Here is a 24414-nt window from a genome sequence, read left to right as displayed (position 1 = left end):
AAGACAGTATAGTACAAACATGGATGAGAAGCCTTTTGTGAACATTCACACTTGTTCCTACATGTGTGAATATTTCAGTTTAAAATCTTTCAACATTTTAAAAAGTTGTAGGCCAACCAGCCTTAGTATGGGAAGCAAAAGGGTTCCTTAAAGCCACCCTGCTAAGAAAGTGCTCCCTCCTTTCTCCAGTTGTGAGTAGTCTGTTGATACCACAGGAACTCAACTTTCAACTGACACACAAAAGGCATTATTTGTGAAGATACATATCAATACATAACAGTATATCAATATACTAACAGCAAATTTATTAAGTGACTTTCCTCGTAGCCTATTGGCTTCCCTGTACCACATGGTACTCTCAGATATTTTTATGTAAAGCAACCAAGACACAAGCTGCAGAACATGCTTCGAAATCCACACCAATTCAGACAGGTTGATTAATCCTTCTATTAATCCTTCTTTACATGAACACAGAAACACGAAGTCTCGTTACCTTTGAGAACAGAAATGTGCTGGCGGCTTTCCCCATCTGCTGAGTAGTTCCTGAATTCAATATCTTCTCCATCTTTCAGTTCTACCTTATCATAACCATACCAGCCAAGGAGCTCATTCATAGTGTTTTCAGCAAAGTTCTGAAAGAGAAAAATTACCTACTTATTTATGTAATCAATAACCATTTGGAAGGAAGGGAGGACTGCATAAATCGAACCATATCTGTGCTACATGAGGAAGTGTCAGGTTTGGCCCACCTCCTCAAAGACTAATGTTCATTTCATAACTCAAGTGCATAAAGTGAAATGCATTTAAATCTCCAACTGGCACATGTAATTATGACGGAGACTCATATGTCTGCAATTTAAAGAAAATGAAAAGGAGAGTTATTTATGACTTTTGCTCTGACATTCAATGTCAGAAATATTTTAACATACATTCCTCACACAAACTTGTCTGTGTTGCCATAAAATATTTAAGACTGCAGCAAGAGAATAAGAGAAAACCAGGATTTTTTTTTCAACCAGCAGTTAATCAATCTTATTGTGCTACAGTCTTTTCAGCTGGAGCAGGTCACTGACACAATTACAGTTCCTTGAGGTGCCCATGAACCAAATCAAATAAAATCACAGCAGACGTTTTTCCTCGGTTATAAACCCTTGCACAGTTGAAGCACTTAAAGATTCTTCACTGTGAAAGCATTTTACCATCATTTTTCATACAAATATCTCTTATATTTGTCTAAGAAAACCTTTCTCAATTTTGCCGTATTTATTTTCAAACCAATTTCCAAGCAGCTGTGTGGTTACATTTTATGTTTGTATGGAAATGCAAAGTCTGGAACATGACCGTCATAACCCTCAATTTCTATTAAAAATATGTCCTCTAGGTCATGAGGCAAAAGTGTTTCTGTAGAAAATGCTCATTACTGGGCCAGGAGATTTAGTGGAGTAAGAAATCTGCAGCCAGGCAACAAAGCTTTCTGAAACCAAATAGTGCCACAGAGCTGTACAGCTTATGGATTTAGGAAACTACCAAAGGAAACCAGCTAATGAATTATTGTGATGGCAAAGATCAGTTTAAAGTAGTATGACAACTGTAAGTCGAAACAAAAAAACCACACACAGAGCCTTTCTCTTTGATTTTCACTATTTTTGTATTAACACTCTTTAAAACAAATTCCAAACTTCATATTCCTCCAAGACTTCTAAAATAATGCTTCCGATAAGCACCGTCTCCCAGGACTCTGGCAAAGAAATAAGGAGAATACAACACCAATTCAAAACAAATGGTACATGTCAAATTTGCAGGTTGCCAGATTTTGTCTAGTAACTGCTCTATCTTAATTTTTGAGTGGGAGAAAGTCTAATGATAGAACACAGCAATTCTCCAGTCATTTAAACAAATAAATAAAATTAATCAGATGATAATTGCTTTCGAATTCAAAGCTACAGCAGGCGCTGTGCCCCAGAACCTCGGAGCGCTGCACCGCTCCTGGCTCATTCATCACACCAGATTACATAGGTGTTCCTGTCACTCAAGGAGCACTGTAAAGCAGCTATAAGCAATAAACACAAGCAATTTGTACTCTTTCAAGAGTATCATCTGTGCAATTATGCTACAAACGCATTTCAGGAAAAGAAAACCCAAAACAAAACCCCAGAGCAGACCCCTGAAACATCCATCTCCTTTTGGTTTTTCCCCTTTGCATTTTCACCTTACCATTTGATGGAAGTCACAATTCTGTGGCTGTCCTGGGCAGCCCCAAATTGCTGGAAAATATTCCATCATCCCACCTCTGCTTCTAGACTCAGCATTATAAGTATGCTATCTGAACTATGTCACTACTACAGTTTTCAATGAGTACAGTGCAGTGTAAATGTGGCTAACAACTACCTAACTCATTTGAATGATGCAGTGTTGTGTTTTAAATACTAGCAAAAATGGGGTGAAATTTTTCTATATGTTGTTTTTCATTGGTTTTTACGGTTTGTTTTTTTTTTAGCTTTTTAGAAAACTTATCTCTTAGCGCTGAAGAGTCCCAATGCACTCACCCTGTCTGTAACCTTTGGGAACCCAATAACAAAAGTACCTGCACCTGGGGAGTCAAATCTTACCTCTGCGGCTCACCCAAAATGACCTGAAAGGGTCCGGGGAGGCCCAAAGGCAAGGTCTGCCAGCTTTCCTTGCTTTGCTGAATTTCAGCTATGGAGAGACAGCCCTAGAGACTAATCTAGCAAGGTAGAGACCAATTGATGAAGTCGTACTGACTTAAACCCCATGCAACCAAATTAATTGAGTAGCTCTAAATTTGCCTCCTGTGGATGCTTTGTGTTTTATTTGCACTGCTGATCCACTCAGACAATGAATAATTTCTAATTACTTGTCAAGGAATACATAAGCAAGGTTGTATATATGTTTGTTTTTTCCTGAAAATTCATACATGTATCTGTCCCTTCAGAATGTAGTCAAAATGGTTGGGTTTGTAATGGCACCAAATTTAAGTACCTTTCACATCTCATTTAAACTATCCATGATAAGTGATGCAACAAAATGAACATTCATACTGACAAAAATAAATTGGATTTCAAAATCACACATCACAGAGATTTGACTCTTTTATAAAACAGCAAATCAATGGGGTCTTTTTTACTAACTTCAGTAAGAGTGCAATGAGGTTGCATGGCAGCAGTAACAAAGTAAGCACCTTTTTAACACTGATTTCCCAAAAAGAGTGTCTTGGGTTTAAAAAAAAAAAAAAAAGAAAGAAAAAAAGAAAAAACCAATTAAGCCATTCTCCTTCAAAATTTATCTTACCTACTGCAATGCTGGAGGTCACCCTTAATACCATTCTCTCAGTGCTAACAGCCAGAGCTTCATTACACCACACCTCATAGACAGCAAACGGAAAGCATGACCCTGTCCTCAGCAAGCCGAGTGTCAAATCTGAGAAATGTTATTTTCCACACTGACTCTCTTGCATAGATGGGTATCCAAAGAACAACAACATCACCTTCCCTCAGACTCCTGACTACAGCACCCATTCATAGTGATGTCTAACGCCCTGGCAGTTGAGATCATGCTGAAGCTGCTGCCCTGAGGCTGACCACTATTATTTCATTGTTTTCATGTATTTTCCCTTCTTCCATTTCAATGATAGACACAATCCACGGGGATTCAAGACATGGTAACAAGACGGGATTTGTAGAGACCAGTGTGGTCGCAATAGTCAAAACACAAATTATAAGATGAGATGAGATAATTTTTCTCTGTGTGAATGCAGGCGAGGGGGGAAAGAAGAAAAAGAAAAATAAGAGAGACAAAGACCAGTTCTTGGTGAAGCTAAGGAAAGGAAGAAAGCAAATTAATACATAACCTGCACATGCAGAGCAGAACCTCATTGAAAGATACACAAGTTTCAAAGGCTTAGTGAAAGGAAGGGTGATGATTGCAACAGTGAGGCTTGAGAAAAGGAGGAATGCGGACTCAACATTGGAGCAGGAAAGCAGAAGCAGCAGTGATCAAGCAGGCTTAGACAGGAGCCAGCAGAACTGCAAGATAATAGACCTGACAAAGACCAGGGAGGAGATGTGAAGGCAGGTGTGGATGACCAGATGAAGGATGTGCAAGGAGCTGCGATTCAGAGCTTCTGCAGGAACAGGACAGCGGAGGCATTAAGCTAGTCCATGCCTACTTTCAGACTCATTCTCCAAAAGGATGTGGAGCATATGCAGGATGAGGCTGCCACCCCAATCTCACAGCTGTGCCAAAGGGCTGGGATGATGAGAAAGACTAGCACAGAGAGAAAACCTTGCTCATAATCAATAAAATCCCAGGTCAGCAATCATACTGCTAAGCTGGGATCCTTACATCCACCTTACATCCAAAGGGAGCCCCCCCCTGCAGGGACCCATAGATTTCATTGCAAATGTACAGCGTGGAGCCGAACTTCACCCAGGTGGGGAGGCAATGCTCAGTCCCCTGTGGCCACCCACAGTGTGGGTCAGCATCTGAGCTGAGAAGACAACCACAGAAATCCTGTCCCACATCCTTCCATGCTCGTTCTGCCACACCATGCACCAAGCAGACAAGCTTTCGAGACCACAGCGGAAACACCAATCCCCTCTGCAGCTGCCAGTGCACCCAGGCACTTGGTCAACATCCCACAGGAGCCAAACCTCCTGCTCCTCTCTAGCTGACAGAGCACCACTGCGGCTGCTGAGCTGCCAGAGCATTCACTATGGCTGCGGCACAACCAGCTCATCCCTGCCAAAGGAACTGGCCCAAAAACACTCCAGTGGCCCCAGTCACACACCACAGCCAAAGCCCTTCCTTCCCAATAGATGGCCATTCAGCTTTTGCTCACTGCTAAGTCCAAACCATTTATCACCACTGTGGGGCAATGTGTAATTTACATGTTTTAACTGTATGATTTCTCTGTTCTTGTACTACACAGAAATATCTTCCCTACTGGAAAAGCCACGATAAGTAACTGTTATGCTCATTGGTATTTCTACTTGAATTTGCTTCCTATTCCTCTGAAAGATGAAGAAGAGTGAGTTGACTCGCTAGACTGTGGTTTCCCTCCTTTCTGAGTCTGACTTACACACTAGGCAGTCAAAATATAATCACATTTATTCCCACTTTAGGATTCATTCCATTGTAACAGGACACCTACAGTCTGATTTTTTTATATTACAATGCATCATTTCCCCAATCTTTGCTAATTAATACATTCTCAAGCTATGCCATGCATCTCTTTCCATCTTGGATCTCTTGTCTTTCCTTCTCTATGAACCTTATTCACAGGGGGCAAGGCCTGGCTTCACCGAATGAGGCCTGGCAAACACGGAGGCAGGAAATACAGGGGAGAATGAGTCTGTCAGACTCATTTTCTTCTAGGTTTTACTGCTGAATGTTTATTTCAGATCTGAGAGGAAGCATAGTGGCTCCATTCCATTTCCTTGCCTGCATAACCCACTCGGTGCAGAGCCCCACAAATTCACTTTTCACTTTCACTGCATCAAGGAAATAAAAATGTTTCTATACACCCAATACAAACTCGGATCTTTTTTCCCAGCTCTCACATTCTTTGCTTGTATATGTTGCTGCCATACTGAATTCTACGGTTAGACCTTTATGCTATCAGAAAGCAAAATTCCATGATGCTTTACTTTCCTTAGTCCTCTCATGGACGTTCAGTTCTGTATCACCCACTTTGTTTGGGGAAGCACTACTTCTGCAGTGCCCCGCCAGGTGAGGCTCTCTGTGCAGACAGGCAACCCCTTTGCAGCCGTCCCACAAAACTCCTTCCACGCAGACTCCACAGAAAAACCTTGGTCTCCTGAAATAATACAATTGATAAAGTCTGTCTGCTTTTCCACTTTCCCAAAGACATTTTTTGCTTTTCAGGAGAGAAGGGAGGAGTTTCCTTAGAATCTTCCGAGCGCTCTGAGCAAACTGGCTCGCTCCAGGCCCAGGGCTGCTACGCCTGCTTCACCGCTTTCCTCCTTCTGACAGTAGAACTTTCAAATGCCAAATGGGGACTATTTAAACACTAAACTGAAAGATATTCTGATGAATTTACTATTAAATGGTAACAGATGGGGCTCCCCTAAGCTTTAGGCACCGTGAACAAAGCCCCATTTTAGATATAAATTAGTTATTGAGAATATTTATAGACAGCAAACTCCTTGGGCACATGGAGCAGCCCTGTGAAATTACAACGCAAATTAATTGCTTACCTTTCAACTGCTAGAGACACGTGGATACATTGTCTCATTTGTGCAGAACTCCAGTGCAATTCAGTACTGGATGTAACCTCACTTCACAGCATGGCCGAGCACCTAGCTATCCCTCCTGAGCAACACTGCTTCCTGGCAGCAGGATGGCAAATGGAAATAAGCTGAGGAGAGATCGATGGGGGATCCACCACTGTGCCTCGACAAGTGCTTTCATCAATTAAACTTTTAAAAATATTTTGGTCTTAAAATAGTAGTGGGTTCCCTGATGACAACAGGTTTGGATCTATGAGGTGTTCTGTTATACACCAGCAAGTGAAAAATGGCACCAAACTGAATTTCAGAATAACTACCTGCTTTTCTTCCAAAGCGCGAGATGAATTCTACCTCTGTGAGAAAAACTGGAAAGTATCGTCTGAAGGAGGATGGAGGACAAAAGAAAAAATAACTAGAAAATAAGAAAGAGTGGCTGTAAAGGTCACAGTGTAACAAAACAGTTCCTCGTGAATATATTTTTCATTGAAACATAATATCAGAAAACTGTGCAGAGTCATGTACCTTTTGCACACAACATTGTATCAAATTAAAATTTGTTATAACCATCGTGTACATTAGGTTAGCGATAACAAAAACGTAACTCAATATCTGGCATAAGGAAAGAGTGAGCAACCTGAATATCCATCCAGTCGTGTTAAAACCACGCTGTGACACTGCTGTTGGAAAACACCAAAGCAAGCAGTTAGGTGTTGTGATCCTTCTTGAGTAAATATCTGACTGTATCAAACAGCAAATCTCGAAGGAAGTCTCTGTGATGAGGTAATATTATTGCTCATTCATAGTACCTTGAATTTGCTGTACTTAAAATAGATACTTGTACCAATGGCCTTTTTATTATCCAAAGGGGGGAAAAGAAAGAAATCACATATACACCAGTCCTTTTTCTTTCTGCTAGCAAAGGGAGGGAATTTGATCCAACATGGGCTGAAACCTGAGTAGGTCACTGTACACCATGATAAAATTCCCTAACCCCTGAGCCAAATTTCCCTGAGGGGGCCCTCCTACTTCTCCTTTACTTTCCAACTGACTTTTCCATTCCCTCTCTCGTCTTTTCCTCCCCTTCATCTCTTTCATTTCCCCTACCTTAAAGCCTTGATATCTGATCTGCTGCTGATACTCAAGTTACAGTTTTTACAGCTTAGGCTGTCTATTGCTGTATACATTCCTTTCTTTCTGCTCTGCCGTGATTACTTACCAGAGCTTATTTTACACTGGTCCAGATGAAAGCAGTTCAGATGAAGGGAAACAGTCAGCCTGTTTGAACATTACAGATACAAACCTACACAAGGGCACATTGTGCTCCCTCTGTCATTTCACTGCAAACATTTTGCACACTGTAACAAATTTGTTACGTTATTGTATTTTCTGGGTTTTTTAAGAACAAGTAGACATCTTAATTCATCAGTAAAGAAAAAGGGTAAGTGATCACCACAGGACTTTAACTTTCTCAACCAGTCAAAAATTCAAACTACTTTTTTTTCCTCCCCTTTATTTTTCCCCTTCTTAGGTGATAGCAGCCAACTGTCCTACTAAAAATGCACAGCATATATAGCATTGTTTACATTGAAAGGTGGGCCACAGAAGGTTCTGCCACCAGCTGTCCCACTCTCAACCAGAAATTACATGGGTTCAAAATGACCTTTCTACCCGCCTTCAGTTTTTAAGTCAGCTGAAATCTTGAGGTTCCTAACCTTAAGCAGTTATCCGTGATTAAGAAAGAGGAACTCTCTACATGAAGGTTAATGCCAGTGCTTAATACCAAAGCATTAGTTTAAAATTGTGTAATTTTTCTCCTTCACACAATGTTGTTTTTGTTTCTTCCTCACCCTTTCAGACAAACATCTGTTATACTGTAGAAGAACAACTATCTCCCAAACCGCTGAGTGCGCCTGCAGCCAAAGTAAACAAAACAAACCCAGAGGATCCAGCACAGTCAGCCTTTATATCCAGCCAGGATAACATTTCACATGTTTTGATTAAAATTAGCTAATTTGTAATTCTAGAACCTATGAAACTTAAAAGCTGCAATCCATATAGATCACGTTAGGCAATGCTCTGAGGGGCCAATGCCCTGTACTACAGACCTCTGCAGTCTTCAAAACTATGTGGGATTACAATGAGCAATGACTCTCCGGTGGCTGCACAGAGCCCTCTCCGAAAATAGGATGTGTCACATATCTCACAAAGAAAGATCCCGCTCCTCTGGACTTGAAGCTACTACAGTTTGTTTCCAAAGAGATGCAGCAACACATTATTTTGTTCATGCCCCTAATACTACTCTTGTCCACATTTACACTTGAAGTGCACGCAGCACCGTGTACACGCTCTTTACGCAGGCAGCAGGAGCAAGAACGCCTGCCTTGGGCAGGAAAGGGCACCTAGCCGAAACTAGTGGTGTGCAAAAGAGGGGAGAGGGGAGGGGACTGTGCATTCCCGTTTAATTTTACATTGGGAGATCAATGTTCTGGAAAGCAAAGATATTTTCACTAGGCATCATGCATATTTATACACTCGCCTATATAGTATACATACTATGTGAACGAGTGACATTTTCCAGGCAGTCTTCCACTTACAATCAGCCTTTTAATAAATGACATATTCAAATTAAATCTCAGCAGCTTTATCTCGTAGCCAGACTATGCTGTTTTAGTCACTTTATCTGCGCATTTAACAACAAGTTCAGCAGAAGTCTAGCAATACATTGTTACCAACTTTGGGGAATTAGAGACATCAAACAAACAGACATGAAACAGACGCGAAAACAGGCGCGAAAAATAGGACCGGTCAAGCCTGGAACAGCGACCTAATGATAAAAGAAGTTCCAAAATAGCGGGTTTGTGCCATCGCAGCCATCCCAACATCTGGAGCGGCCGCCAGAGCACAGCTGGACTGGCAGCGGTTCCTATCGGGCAGGACAGCCCTCCGCGCGGTAAATACACTTCCATCAAAAGCAGCCCTCGGACAAGCCACCTTCCAGCGACACCTCTGCGCTGCCATGAACCGCGGAGCGAAGCGGTACAGCAGAGGAGGAGGCGAGAGGGAGCAGGAAAGAAAAGGGGTCTCGGCGCTGAAGTGCGAGACTGATGCACGGCTCAGACCGCAACGTTTCACTTTGACAATTTAATTACACAGTTGCAGCTGGCTACTGAAAAATGGACAAAAATACAGTGTTTAAAAGAGATCCCTTTCTTTCCTAACTTTAAGGGCTTCCCAGCTACCTGAGGGGGTGGCTATAGAAAGAAAGAAAAAAAAAAAAAAAAAAAAGGCTCATCGTTGGCACCCGAGGAGCTTAAAAGCCCAACGAGAGAGAGTTATTTTTAAAAAATAAATAAAGCTGGTCAATGAACAGGATTTGCAGCCTGTGAATTCGTCTCTGTTTGCAGCCCAGGAGGCGGAGTTGAGACACATTCAGTGCATCCTACAAAAAAAAAAAAAATGACAAGAGATCCTTTCTTATTTCATCTCCATGCTCGGAGGCGGGGGGTGCGGGGGGGGACCCCGCTCCCGTCCCCATCACAGGCACCTACCTTCATCTCCTCGTTGATCTCCCGCTTCACCGGGTGAGCCGGCTTCCTGCTCCTTTTATTTTCGGGAGGTCTCCCTTCTTTCTCCATTTCTGCCATTTTTTGCGCCTACTTGGTGGTGGTGGTGGTGGAGATGAAATGGCTGCTGGTGCTCTGGGGGGGCCGGGAGGGGCGCGGGGGGGCGGCGGCGGCGGCTCTCAGTGGTGGCAGGCGGCGCCGCGGAGGGCCCGGGGGGAGCGCGGCGGCGGCGGGCGGGCGGGGGGCGCGGGCGGGCAGGGGCGCGGGTGCCCCGGCGAGTCAGCCATCTTCTGCCTCGCCGCCGGCCCGCATGGGAGCGGCGGGGCGGGCGGGCGGGAGGCAGCGCGGAGCGAGCCGGCCCCGCGCCTGCTGTGGCGCTGCTGGCGGGCTGCCGCGGAGGGGGCGGCGGAGGGAAGGGGGAGGCCGGCCCCGGACCGCCGGCGGGCGGGGCTTGCCGGCACCGAATCGGCCGCCGCTGCCCGCCATGGGAGCCGGGGAGGGGGGAGGCGCCGCGCCGAGCACCGGGCGGAGCGGAGCGCAGCGCAGCGGAGCGGAGGGGGCGGTGCGCACCCGCCCCCGCCCCCAGCCCGGGGTGGGGAGGGGGCCCGGTGCCCCCCACGAGCACCCGAGGGGTCTGCCCCGCCTGTGCCCCTCTGCGCAGCCGACCCGCCCCGTCCCGACCTGTCCCGTCCCGTCCGGTCCCGTCCCGTGCCCGCCGCCTTCAGCCGAGGCTCTTCCCCTGATCACTCCTGTTTTTCCTTTTATCTGCGGCGGGGAGGTGCGGATGAATGGTTTGGTGGGACGCGCTTCAGCGAGGAGGTGCCGGATTACAGCACACACTGTGGGCGATACATTGATTATTCCTAGGCTCTGCTTTCCCGCTTTCCCTGGCAGTCCCTGATTCCCCGATACAACGCATTATGGCACGGGGGTGTCCATTGTTCCGATAGTCAAAATTGTAATCGTACGGGATTTCTCATTATGACTACGGTGCACCTTAAAATGATACATTTTTTTTATAAAAACACCCAAACCCACAGTCGAAAGATAAACTGCGTTCCGTGTGGGCTTGAGTAGGCTTCCCATAAAAATCTCTGTTTAGCCTGTCAAAGACAAGTTCGGTTTGCGTGCAACAATGTCTAATTTACATTCTCTGTTTCCGAAGCTGTAAATCACTGGCACTTCATAGCATGAAAAGTTGAGCACAACTTTGTTCGTTTTGCTGCTAAAATGAGCCTTGCCTGCCTGCCTGTCAGAGCGATTAGAGACACAGGGCACATTTTCCCCCGTGACTTTGAGAATAAGAAGAAATGGGGATTTTGCACAGTCTCAGCTGTTAGAGCATCTACCATCTAAAGGTAAGATAGCAACCAGATTGATCCTGTAAAATCCTAGAGCACATCCGCAGTGGTAAGGTCACGGCCGCTGCGATGCGAAGGTGCTGCCACTCCCCTCGCTGCCTGAAAGAATCAGGCAGATGTTGGAAAAAACCCAGCCCTGATCGTTTGTTTTTCGCAGAGCAGCAGGACCTCGGAGAGACCCTAGAGAAGGCTCTGCTGACAGCAAAGAGTTGCAGGAGTTCAGCTGCAGCAGGGCTCGTGCTGTGGGCTCAGTCCATTCCGCGCACCCCAGGGAACACAAGGTCTGGGCTCAAACCCACCAAGCAGCAAGCACGAGAAGAAACCAAGGTTTATTTTGTTCTTGCTTGAAGTATTTTAAAATACAGTGATTTCTCAAACTTGTGGAAGCTAACTTGTGACTACAGGTAACCTCCAAAGGATGGTGCTTAATAGGGAGGTTTCCCTCCTCCTATGCCCCACCGCCACCAGCAAACTCACCTGTATGTTTTGCTTACCGTATTCTATTACAAACAAATTGGTACAGTTGATCTCTCATTAAGTACAGAAGATATTCCTAGTGTATTCTTTCACACGATAAGACAAGCAGCACAAGGGGAAGTTGCTTTTAAACACAACCTCACATGGCTCTTTGGAAAAAGCCAGCCAACCTCAGATGACTATTCTGCTTTGAACGGCCACCACCTTGCTGACACATTAAGTCATTTTAATGAAGAAGGCAAAACTAGTTCTTGTATTAGACATATTGCTAGTTTCTCTGTAGAGTGGATGGAGGAGTTTTAAGGAAAACCTTAGAACTTCTGCTAAACAGAGTATTGCCTCAAATGGTTGTTGTTCAGGGAAACATCAGAGGACTACTCCTAAACACTTACTATGTGTATTGTAATAAAGCACTGGCACTATTTCACTGCATAAGTTTAACAGGTTTGAGTTGCAATCTGACAAAAAGATTAATCTCAGACTCCCTGCATAAACAGAGCTTCCTTTAATGTTGGAAGATACTTTGGAGAAGGTATTTGCAAGCCCAGGTGATGTGAATTGACTAGAGCAGGTTACAGTGAGTAGACCAGAATGAATTGTCTTCAGGATCAAGTTTGTCATTCCAGTTTTCCTGACTAACACCTGAAGGTTTGGCTGCAAATTGAAGCACTTCCCACCCCTCTTACTACCAGTTCTGAATGCTAATTCTCACTTTTGATCACCAAAAGTAGCAGCTTTCAGTTGGGTTTTTTTCACAGTATTTTTCTGAATGCTTTTGAATGGAGATGTGAACTTATTTTCTCCTGACAGTAGGTTCATTTTCTCAGCTACTTCTGGTAAGCTCTTCAAAAAGAACCTCCAGTCCCCCAGTACCTTGTCAACCACCAGATGAAAGACACAGTCTTAAAACATACCCTGTTTTTCTCAGTATTGAATGTAGGACTGGGACAGATACAAAAGTTCTACCTCTCTGTGTCCTAATAATAATATCTCCATCTGACAGCAGGTTATTTCTGTGACTGTCACGATTCCTACTTTTCTAGAGCTGTTATTACCTTTATATATTGCATATTATTACACTGCATATTCTTGGGAAGTTGTTCTTCTAGTGATAGCATATGGAGGACCATCAACTGTCAACACAGAAGTTCATGCATTTAGAGTGCTCAGACTGTATCTGACACACATCGGAGGTACCGAAATAAGTTTTGGAAACCATCTAATTATTCCACTTGTTACTAAGGGGGAGGGAATGACTAACAAAAAGGAATGCTTTCAGGTTTTAGTGGTAGCTCGTGAATTCATCAGGGGAGACAGACTATCAGAATCTATGGAAGCCCAAGTGTTTGTCAGCCATACAATGGCATTGATCTGAATATCTCCAAAAAGCTATGAGAAAACAAATCTGCTATTTACATTACAGGCATCCTAACATTAAACACATTTACTGAAGTGTGGCAGGACCACATATTTTTTGTATGAAAACCTGTATTTTTTGGTAAAGGATCCTGGTTCAGTAGTTCTCAATATGGATTCTGCAAGCATCTTAAACAGGTGAATAAAGGTGACTGATTGGATCAATAGAACTGCTCAGATTTATTCCACGAGACAGAGATACCAGGGTATGTGGTATCAGTAAGCAGTTTGCAGCCAAAGATGAAACCCTGATCCTGTGGGAATCAGTGGAGATTTTGCTCCTGAGTTTAATGAAACCAAATTCCTTGTGAAATATCCAAGGTGATTTAAAATCAATGTATAAGAGTGTGTGCTCTCTCTAACCACAGTGCAATAGAGAAAGTCCCTCACTCTCATGACGGTTCAAGGGTTTGAAGCTGGTTGGTTTTTTGGTCACTTTCAAAATCAGGAAGAAACTATGGGATTCTGCCGTTTGGTGGTCCCTAAGTCGTGGCAAGAACCTGAGCTTTTCCTTCCATTGCTGGAGCACATGCTTTACACCCAAGGCTCCATAGTTTACCAATCCCCATATTTTTGTTCCATCATGGATTTGTTTCCAGCTCTGAATTTGCATTTGGGTTTTTGCAAGCACAATAATTTGGACTTCTGTAAAACAAGTATCGTTCATAAAATGACATGTGCAAATGAATTGCCTAAAATAAATCACCCCAGGTTTAATTTATATTCTATTATTCATAGTCCTATTTATCAGTGTTTACATGTTTTAAAAGGGGACCTATCCACATACCAGAGCTGCTTTTTAGGTAACACAAAAGAAATACTTTACTCCAAGTTCTTCATTTTGGCCTTTATTAATGCGTAAGTCGCTTTAATATTATTAATGAGCTATTTCTTCTCGGTTTTTGCCTGCTGGGGAGGACGAGATAAACAAGCAGGCCTGATTTTTCCAGCTGCTAAATATGTAAGCAGCACGACGGCTTCAAAGCGAAAGGTTTTAGAAGGCAACAGCAACAAGCGAACGGCGCTCTGGGGGCACTCTGGAAACAACGTGACGGTTTCAGAGGCAAAATCGGGACAAGAGGGATCATCCCCGGGGCCGCGGTGCTGCCCGGTGGGAGGCGGGGGCGGCAGGCGGGAGAAGGGGCCGTGGCCCCTCCGCCCCCGGCCCGAGGAGCAGCATCCCCGCCCGGCGGCTGCGGCGAGAGCTCCCCCTCCTGTCCCGCTTCTTCCCGGCACGGTGGGAAACTCATCATGGAGCCTCGGACACCGAAACGTATTTAAGCACCAGTCTGCGTGCGATTGTGCACGTATAAACCCACACGTCCACCCACACACACAGGGGGAAAGCTGAAGGTAAAAAGGGAGGCTGTTGTCTCTTTTTTTTCCCAAGTAACAGCCCCAGACTTTGCAGGCCAAAGTAAAGGTGCGGCCCGTAACTGGGTTCTCTTAATATTGCTGATAATTTACCTTATTATTTCCTGCTTGCCAAGGTGTTGTCAGCTCTCCATCAGCTTGCTTGGTAATGCCAGTCACCGTGGAAAACATATGTCTATGCAGTCTTTCACCTGTATCCGAGGGGAAGCCATAATAAACAGCAATTCAAATTCAGGTATTTGGTTTGCTGAAGTGTTTAATTAAACAAAGAAATTCATTATGTGAGTTCACAGAAAAGTCCCATTACGTTGATTTATTTTTTTTTTCGTTTGACTTGAAGTGGAAATGTTCCTCTGACTTTTTGTGTGGCACGCTAAGATGATAGATTATTTATGCCATCAGAAGCAAATATATGCAGTGAATAATTAAAATATTGGCTCCCGATATTTTTTTAATAAGTAGACAGCCATTTTCATACACATGGAAAACATATATATGAGTTTCTCTCTTGCTTCAGTTCCACCCAAACCCCACTTCCACTTCAGTGATGTTTTTTCACCCATACCTTGGAGAAGGGGTACATTCCACTCGTTCCTGAGCTTGGACAAACGCCCACAGCATTACTCACACACAGTAGTGTCTGTAGATGCCTTTCTGCTGTGGATACTAATCTCAATCCAGAGTTGCCTTAGACGATTAGAGGCTGTTCTGCAAAACGTCAAAAAGTAGCCTTTCCAAAGCAGACACAGTATGGCAGTTGAAATGGGAGTAGTGGCGGCTTTCCAAATACAAAGGTCTGGAAATGTTTGGAGATATTTTAATATGGATGAATATTTCATTTTTTTGTGCTGCTTTAGGGTATCAGTGTCAAATCTGTATGGATAAATGGCAAAACAGTGCCTTAACACTTAATGTTTTTGAAACTTCTGGCAAAAAGAGAGAAACTTTATGTAGTTTATTAAATTATTAATAACGATCGCTCTTTTGGCCTGAATCCTCACATAATTTGATAAACAGAAAGAAAAGTTAACTTGCTTCTATGATTCTTTGTTAAATACTTCCAAGTCTCCTGTTAAAATGCCTTTTTGTTTCTTGCTTATTTTCTCATGTTCCTTACAACAAAAGTAAGCAATAAGAAGTCTTTAGCATGAGAGAACACCCACGCTATTAAAAATCCACCAATATTAAACCTTTTTAAAAGGTAGCAAGGCATTAAAAAACCAATTAGTAAAAATATGCCCCAGACACCTGTACTGACTTTGGGGAAAAATCTTCATCATCTGTCTACTGCTACACTCAATCTATCCACTATGGTTACTCAGTGACTCTTCTGTGATGCTTTCATATTGAATACAATGCCAAAAATCAGATAGAGAAAAATAAAGGACCCATAGATGAGCAAAAAACTCAGACACATTATACCAGACTTGAACTTGGCTGTGGCAAACTTTGAGTTTGCAGCTTCATTATGGTTAAGGTCTGTACCTCAGAATTAAATGAATCTTTTCAAAAGAGATTTTGTGAATCTTTCAAAGCTTCATTTGGTCCAGAACAGTGCTCTACTTGCTCTGTCATATAGGTTGGTAAGAACATATACTACACCCTACTTCTTCGAGGGGTTCTTCATTCATTGGGGCTGACACCCAAAATGCTGATCTCCAGAGGCTGCTTTGGAGAAGGTCTGAGATACTGAGGCACCCTCCTACTCTGTGCGTGCTGCACCCCTGTTTCTTACACACATCAAGAGCAGGGAAGTGTCAAAGTCAGAAGCAAAACCAGTGAGGGGTGGAGACTTGTGCACTCCGCAACAGTCCTAAGCTGTAAACCTCCCTCTGAGGTGAACTGAGAATGTTTACAGCCAAGGCATATTCATTTCTTCACCTATTATTTCTTGACAATGACTGTTTCCTCCCCTTCTGATTCTTTTACTTCTCCACATAGAAGAAGGCAGGAAAGAGTCTTCTTGTTTTCACTTTAATACATAGGCAAGTCTCCCAGATGCTACAATGGCAGGAGAAGAAAGGAAGAGATTGTGTGGGATTGGGATACAGCAGAAAGTTCTCCCTTCTTTTTAATTCCATTCTTTTTTAAAATAGATTAATTTTGCTGATTCCTGAAAATAGTGGTACAGTACTCTACATCAAGTTCTTCCTAAAAAGTATCCTTCCTCTCTTTGTCTTTCTGTGAAGAATAAAAGAAATTTTTACAATAATGGTAATGGTTTATACATTTTCTCATAATCCTGTATTTCCCCTGTAAGCTTTGTTGCATGATATAGTATGTCAGTTTAAGTAACATCTGTCAAGGGATGGAAAGCAATTGCAGGTTCTTTTCATCCATAAAGTCATTCTGGAGTTTATTCATCCTTAATTTTCTTGTCATGCTTTCAAAAACATTACATCATTTTGTCCAAATTACCCCCTGCATTGAATACACAAGATACAGTGGGTTATTCATTTCTTTCCTGGACCCAAAGAAACATGTCAAGGTATCTACACTGATATATACTAAATGATTTAGAGTTGGTAAAAGTTGGGCTTTGACATGTCATTATTTGACAACTACTCTTCTACTGCAATGCTTGTTTTCCTGGCAGCATCTCCCCAGAATCCTACACGACATGTGATTCAATCTCTTGATCTTCTCAGTTATATTTACATTAATTTTACACATCCTAATACATAACGGCAATGCCTTCACATTGATGTGGTGAAAAGTCTGTCAAAAAATCCAAACGTATCTTGGGAATGCATAACAGAGATATATTCAGGACTAGGATGGGGCACATATTTAGCAAATCAAAGAATAGCTGAGATTGGAAGGGACCTCTGGAGATCATAGTCCAACCTCCCTGCTCAGAGCCGAGCAGGTTGGTTCTGTCTCCAGTCGTGTCTTGAATAAGTATGGAGACTCCATAGCATCTCTGTGCTGCCTCTTCCAGTGTTTGACCATATTCATAGTAAAAAAAAAGCTTTTTCTTATGTTTACATGGAATTTGGTGCACTTCAATTTGTGCCCATGTGCCTCTTGTCCTATCACTGAAAAAAGCCTGGTTCTGTCTTTTCTACTTACCTCCCCCCACTCAGGTATTTATACACATTTATCCTATCTCCCCTGGGCCTTCTCTTCTCACTAAACAATCCCAAATCTCTCAGCCTCCCAAACATCAGATGCTTCAGTCCCTTCATCATCTCCATGGCCTTTCACTGTCTTTGTTCCAGTGTGTCCATGTCTCTCTTATATTGCAGAGCTCAGACCCTGACCCAGAAGTCCAGGTGTGTCTCACCAGAGCTGAGTAGAGAGGAAGGATCACATCCATCAGCCTGCCAGCAGTGCTCTTCCTAACACACCAGCCATATTTGCTGCAAGGCTGCACTGCTGGCTCATGTTCAGCTTGTTGAATGCCAGGGTCCCCAGGGCCTTCTCTGCAAAAGCTGCTTTTTAGCTGCTTCCCCACCTGTGTTACTACAAATGTTGTTCTGATCTGCGTGCAGGATTTCACATTTCTTTGCTGAAATTCATGAGATTCTTGTCAGCCTGCTCTCCTGCATCTTATTAAATTTGTTTTGATTTATGATCGTTTTAGCTAATACTATTAGCTGGAAATATTTTGTTTTCATTAACTGTGTGGCTTTTCCTAATTAAGTCATGCATGTAACATTAATGATAATAATCTATGTCTCTTACCATAAGTAGATTTTTCTCAAAGACAGTCCTGAGAATCCTTCTCTACACAGGCAGGATCTTTTGCCTTAAAACATGATCAATGTTTGTATCCTTCTCCATCCAAGATTCTTGAAGTCAAGTGTGGTTATCGATTTCTTTTCACAGTGCTACTGGTTAAAGCAGAATTGACATGTTCTCATCACTCCCTTTCAGGTCACCAGAGGGTGTAGATGGGAGACAGTCACATACAACTTTCATCCCACCCAGATGGCTCAGCGAAGGCTGGCCACGGGGCTTCAGCTTTGGACAGCTTCTGGGAGCAGAGGGTCAGACATGCCATGCTTATTTTGATTAGCATGTACTGAAATCCTGCTCACACACACGGCAAACTCTGCCATGCTGGCGTTTATTCAAAGTATCACTAGAGGTCCCCAGGTGCACCACCATTCCTGCAAGCACAGGCAGCAGTGACTTGCAAAGCCAAGGCTCTGTATTATTTCTTCTTCATGGCCCTCAGGACAACATGAGAAGTTGCCTGCTGCACACTGTACATGTGTCACAGCTGGTGTCTCTTGAGCCCTGATGAGAGGAGCTGTAGACTGAAGTTTATTGGCTTTGCCCGAGCTGCCAACACTAAAACCAGGTCCAAGGCCAACTCCAAAACTTAGCCACTTGTGATTAGCTGGGGTCTTCTTGTCTGTTGTTAACTAGTGTTACAGCTAGCAGTTAGTATTACAGCTATTTCACAGATGAGAAATCATCAGGAGAGAGATAAAGTGACTAAACACATGTACTGAACACATGAAGAGACTCATGGCCTCAACTAGAACTCAGCTCTTATGTCTTGTAAGACAGTCCTGTCACCATCAGAACATGTAATCTAACCTTCTTGGAAAAAAATGAAATGTGAGCCTCCCTTTGAACCAGCTTGACTTTGAGCTCCCTCATGAAACACCAACAACCTTTGAAAGAACATGGGGATGGCACCATTGACAGATTTTGCCTCAGCTGGTTGCAAATAAAGTTATTTGAAATAACTGCCAAAGCCGTAATTTATCAGACTTTTTCACAGATTCCACAAAAGCAAGGAAATTCAAAGTTGAAAGGCTTTCTCCAGGCAGCACATGCCAGGCATTTGTGCATGAATTGCAGCAGGGGAAACGATATGTTTCTTTTAGAGCTGTTGTTGCCATCACGGAAAGCGAACAAGCATCTGTGCTTTGGAAATCAGTGGATGGAAGGTGTTCCGTGAAAGGCAGCATGTGGGAAAGCAGCTTAAAATGGTGAGAGTGTACGAAAGTAGCAGGAGTTCTGAATGCCATTGGGGAGAAGAAGTGGAACAAGGCTGACACATAGAAAGGTGGCGAGAAAGCAAAAAGAAATGCAAAGAGGATACACTGAAGGGAAAAAACCCACCCACTTTTGGCTAGAGAATAGGTCTGAACAAGTTCCAAGAGAGGAACAGAGAAAGAGAAAAAATTATAGGGTAGATAGAAAGCGTATCTATTAGATGATTGTGCAGGTGAAAATGTAAGTTAAAGTTTTGGTGTTTTACTGTGGAAACAGATACAAAGCTGAAAATCAGATGTCCCAGCAGGATTCCTGATATAGCAAATCTGTATATTTATAGTATGTGAAACCTGTAGGATGATTCTCCTCTGTAGCATTTGCCACTGATCATGAAAAAAAAGGGAAGATTCACATTTAGAAATATTTAATTAGAGAGTACTACTTACCTTAAATCACCGTAAGTAAGGGTTGCACTGCCAGTCCTAAGGTTCTTAATTTCACTCCAGGGCTGATGATTTCCTGTGTCACTACACTGTGGAGCTGAATCCAGAGTAACAATTTAATACTTGAGTGCCCAGAGTCAGGCAAATGCTTTGCATAAAAGTGTTCTCTTGTGCTTGTGGAGTGCCTGCAGCTCCCCCCAAGAGCTGGTGGGTGCTAAGCACCTCTGAAAACCAGGTCACTGTCACTCAAGAGCTCAGAAAGCAACTGAGGTGCCAAAGTTTAAGACTAAACTTACAAGTAAGCAACATCATTGTGGAAGAGTGTGTCTCTGAAGAACTGCTGTGCTTTTGGTCGTTGAATTTTGGTATGCGATAGGTATGCATTTGTAAATTAGATGCCTTTATAGCTTGTAACACCCTCCAGAAATTAGGATAAAAGAAAGAGGGCATTAGAGAGGAAAGAAGGAAAATGAGGGGAATTAATGAAACAGAAATGGATGGAGATGTTCAAGATTCTTTTAGACTAGTTTGGGCATGCCTCATTGGTTGTGAATGCAGATAGGAGGCTTAAAATAAATTAAATGAAGTGGGTTCTTCCACACAACAAAATAAAATGGGGGAACACAGTGTCCACAGGATTTGTTTGGAGGCAAAAAAGTCTAAACAGCTTCAAAGAAGAGCTTGGAAGAGCCAGACTTGGAAGATCTGAGAAATAGCTCCGTTTTCATTTATTAAAAACATTATAGACTTGACAGAGCATCTGGCTCAAGAAGTCTCCAAAGTGCAGTCACGTGGGAGGTGGGTGGACATAAAACAGGACATATTTCTCCATATTTGCATCATTTCTCATTCTATTGCCTCAATCATTTCATTCTGGCTCTTAGGGGAGACAGGGTGTACTAATTTAAATGTTCATCTGACTCAATGCTCTCCTCTATTTTGCTTTAGTAGCTCATGTTCTCCCTTCTGTAGGTTACTTAACTGTGCTGGCCTAAGTCAATTGTTCTTCCTCTTGTCCTCCTGCAGCAGTAACTATGACTGCTGTGATGTCCAAATATAAACCATTTTAGAGCATGTACTGAAGAGGAAGGCAGGCATTTTAATTACGGGGATTAAAAGGAGAACAGATGCAAGTACTCGACTGAGTGCTAGGTAAATATAAATGCATCGCCCCTTGTACCCTGAGAGTCATCACTCTTTGTCTCCAACAGACTGACATCAGGGTAAATTCAAAAGCAGAGGGAATAGTACTGCAAAATACCTATTTTTAACAGAAGTGTTTACCTAGACTGGGGTAAAGAGTATAGATAGCACAGTATATTATAGACGGATAACTTTTTAATTTCCCCGAAGCCATTTAGTCAGTGCTACTTAAAATGCATTATTTTGTTCAGACACAGAATTACAAGGATGGATTCAAATGGTTTTAACTTGAGTTTTCCAACTCAAATTGAAAAAACAGTTTCTTTATCATCCATGTTCACTTTCATATGTTGAGGCTTGGTTTCCAGACTGGCATTACTCTTCACCTGGTAATGAGGCAGTGAGTGGGCACAGAGGTAGAGAAGTCCCTTAGAAAACTGTTTCCTCCAGAGCTCTGGGCTTTAAAGTTGATCAGTAAACAGCAAGCCGGTGCTGAGTCTCTGGTGTGGAGTGCTCGTGCTGTGCAGCACTGCTCAGGAAGTGGGTAGTGGCTTTCTTGGGAACTGGATCTTTCAGGCATGTTTCAAAGGGGATTCATAAATAGAAAGGTACAGAAACCCAGGTGGAGGTAACAAAGACACCGGTGACTTCTGCAAAGTTTACTTCAGAGGAAATGTGCAGCCAGCCTTAGCTTCCAGTCTAAGTAAGAAAAAGAGAAAGACAGAAAAAGGTGTCCAAACCCAGGTTTGCCAGCAGAAAAAAACGTTTAGAGTTGTATCTATGTTTTGATTATCCATGTGAATAGCAAGCAGCAAACTATAAATAACACTTCATAAATTACATATATTTAGTCCCCGAGAAGTAAGCATTTTAACTGAGAAATGTTTCCATTTATTTATTTAAATCCACATAAAATGTGCAGGTTGTGTATGTTTGCCAGCTTCCTGGCCGTACTATGACTTTAATCCCTGGTTTCTATCACTACCTGATAACTGTTTCATTATTTAGGTGGAGTTTTTCAAACTATTTTTCACCTAACATAAACATTCTTTTTTTTTTTCCTGCAGGACCCTCCCAAATCACATCATCTTCTCTCATTTTAAGAGATACTGAGATGGAACTCACTGGAAAAAAAATCGATAGAAAATCTAGAAATTCATGGGGTAGGGAATTTAGTAGAGGGTACATGGGTAAGCTTTTGTTCAGCATGGCTGTCATTTCCTCTTTGCTGCATTTCACTCCTGTCCAAACCATGAATTCCTTAGGCAGGGGACCATCTCCTTTGTTCTGGTTTTGAAACATATCTGGTTGGAGTTTTCTACTGCTGTCAATGTTCAATTAAATACAAATAATAAATAGTTAATGGTTTGCTGAGCTGCAGAGGTGGGGCTAATCAGCTGAGATTTCATGGCGTGGTTAATGATGGATTAGGAATGGGGGAACTGATAAAGCTGAATATTTAAAGACTAATATTGTACAGGATGATGGATGTTTTGTCTGCTTTGATTGCGTATGACCAGAAACTAACAATGTGCTTATCTTCCTCCTCCTTCTTCTGTAGATTACTCGGCTCCAAAACATTGCTGATCTGAGTCCCTGTCCAAATTCCCCTGAGTGGAGCACTGCCCATCAGAGGAGATGGCCTGAGAGGCTCTTACAATTGAAACTGGGTAGGGAGGTGAGCAAACAGTGGCTCTAAGAAGGGGGTGCGTTATCAGCTGCACACTCGTCTGCTCCTGTTCATACTCAGCTTGCTGAAATGAAGGGATTTCAATTGATTCTGCTTTCTTTTGCAGTGCTGACTGATGAGCCAGCGAGGAGGGAGTTGTGTTCTAAGGGCATGTGGCACAGGAGGGGTTTGTCCCACTGCCTGTGTGGCGCTGCTGAGACCCAGCGGGAGCTTTGGATTCTCATCTGTGCCATGCACCGATGAACTATTGTATCCCTGATGAGCTACTGTGTCCCTGAGTCTGGTGTGCAGAGTGAAAAGAGTAACATACACCTTCTCTGTCAAAGGACCCCCATGTATCACAGATATATTTATTTGTTTTGGAAAAAAACATATGCATCCGTTATCATTTATTAACCAGCAACACATCAAGTTCTGATATTGGTATCTCAATAGGTATAATTAGGCTTAAAAAATAATACCTTTAAGTGTCAAATTCTGTCCAAGGGACGTGTCTCCTACTGAAACCAACTGATGCTAAATGATGGTGTTCTTTCAGTGTCTAACTATAGGATCAATACAGCCTTCGCCCTTGTCAGTAGTTCTGTCAGCTGCTAGGAAGACAGGCAGCCTCGTAGACAAGACACAGACAACGAGGTCAAGAGAAGTGGATTCTATTCTCAGTTTGCCTTAGGGCTTTTGCAAAGCCTTGGACAAATCACACAACCTCTCCATTAAACCTCCTGACTTCCAAAATGGAAATGATCATAACTGTCTGCTTTCCCAGGATGCCATGGAGTAAATCAATTCTTGGGAGGAGGGAAAGGGGGGAATAGGGGTGTGTGGGAACAACAACTGCATTGGTGCTTTGGAAGGAACAGACATATTTCTGTTTACTTTTATTTTTGTAAACAGTCTTAAGAGTGCAACTGGGATTTAACATATTAAAAAATTAAGCAACACTTAGAAGATTTGGTTATGCAGACAGGTTATAGTTACTACAATATATTAACATTGCTAGTCTCATTCTCCTACAGACATAATTTATTTTGGATAAGGCCAGGGCGACTATGAAAATTTGAAAGTTCAAATGTTCCCAATCAAATGAGAGTGCTTCGCAATTGTTTTACTTTAGATGGCAATCAGGAAAATATTTCCACGTTTCATGTACTAGAAAAGATATCCAGAGTTGGCATTAGTAGTGGCTTTGATGTATTCTCTGGTACATTGGTCCAGAGCATGCTGATATAAACAGAAGTGTCTCTTGACCTGTCATCTTTGTTCTTCAACTTTGATATTGGCCCCCTCCAGTGGCTTCTTTCTCCTCCTGGGGAGGCTTAAAAAGTCAATTGATACAGAAAAAAAAAAAAAAAAGTTTCAGTTTTCTTCTCTGCTTAAGACTCTAAAGAAATAGACATGTCTATTGTACAGTCACTGAAGCTCTTGAAATAGTGTGGGTTTTTCTCTACAGTCCTGCGGGGAAATGAGCAAAGAAAAAACCATAAAAGCATGTGGCTTTGTCCACAACTTATAATATGGTAAGTACATCATACTTTTGCTTCTGATGCGTTTTTTTGAGAGGAAAACTAAGAAACTTTGTTTCAGAAACAGGCAGTGCAAACAGCAATGCCTATGGGTAAGTGGGTCCATCATTGCCTATTATAGAACCCTGTCATTTGATGCCTGTAACTGTCAAATATTAGCTAATTTATAATGATTTTTTTCCTGTGATTGGTGTGTCAG

At 42.7% G+C, this 24414-nt stretch overlaps 1 protein-coding gene and 1 long non-coding RNA gene across 3 annotated transcripts in view; one reads left to right on the top strand and one right to left on the bottom strand.

Annotated features, from left to right (window-relative positions):
* Positions 1–10040, bottom strand: part of SOBP (sine oculis binding protein homolog) — a 113185-nt gene extending 103145 nt beyond the window's left edge. Inside the window, exons 1-2 of one of the 2 annotated variants that reach the window (XM_032101395.1) lie at positions 9818–10040; positions 494–632 (exon numbers count right to left, since the gene is read on the bottom strand). In XM_032101395.1, coding sequence (XP_031957286.1) covers positions 494–632; positions 9818–9913 — 235 coding nt within the window. In that variant the 5' untranslated portion in view covers positions 9914–10040. The remainder of the gene's footprint in view (positions 1–493; positions 633–9817) is intronic. The other variant, XM_032101396.1, reaches the window with a different exon arrangement.
* A 394-nt stretch (positions 10041–10434) lies between these two features.
* Positions 10435–23939, top strand: LOC116440547. Its single transcript, XR_004238666.1, has 2 exons — positions 10435–11190; positions 11356–23939. It is a non-coding gene; the product is annotated as an uncharacterized LOC116440547 (long non-coding RNA).
* Positions 23940–24414: the final 475 nt, after the last annotated feature.

This window comes from Corvus moneduloides, chromosome 3 (genome assembly GCF_009650955.1).
Source record: "Corvus moneduloides isolate bCorMon1 chromosome 3, bCorMon1.pri, whole genome shotgun sequence".
Taxonomy (NCBI): domain Eukaryota; kingdom Metazoa; phylum Chordata; class Aves; order Passeriformes; family Corvidae; genus Corvus; species Corvus moneduloides.
The sequence above is the reverse complement of the archived record's forward strand: the minus strand, read 5'-3'. Positions and strand labels throughout refer to the sequence as shown.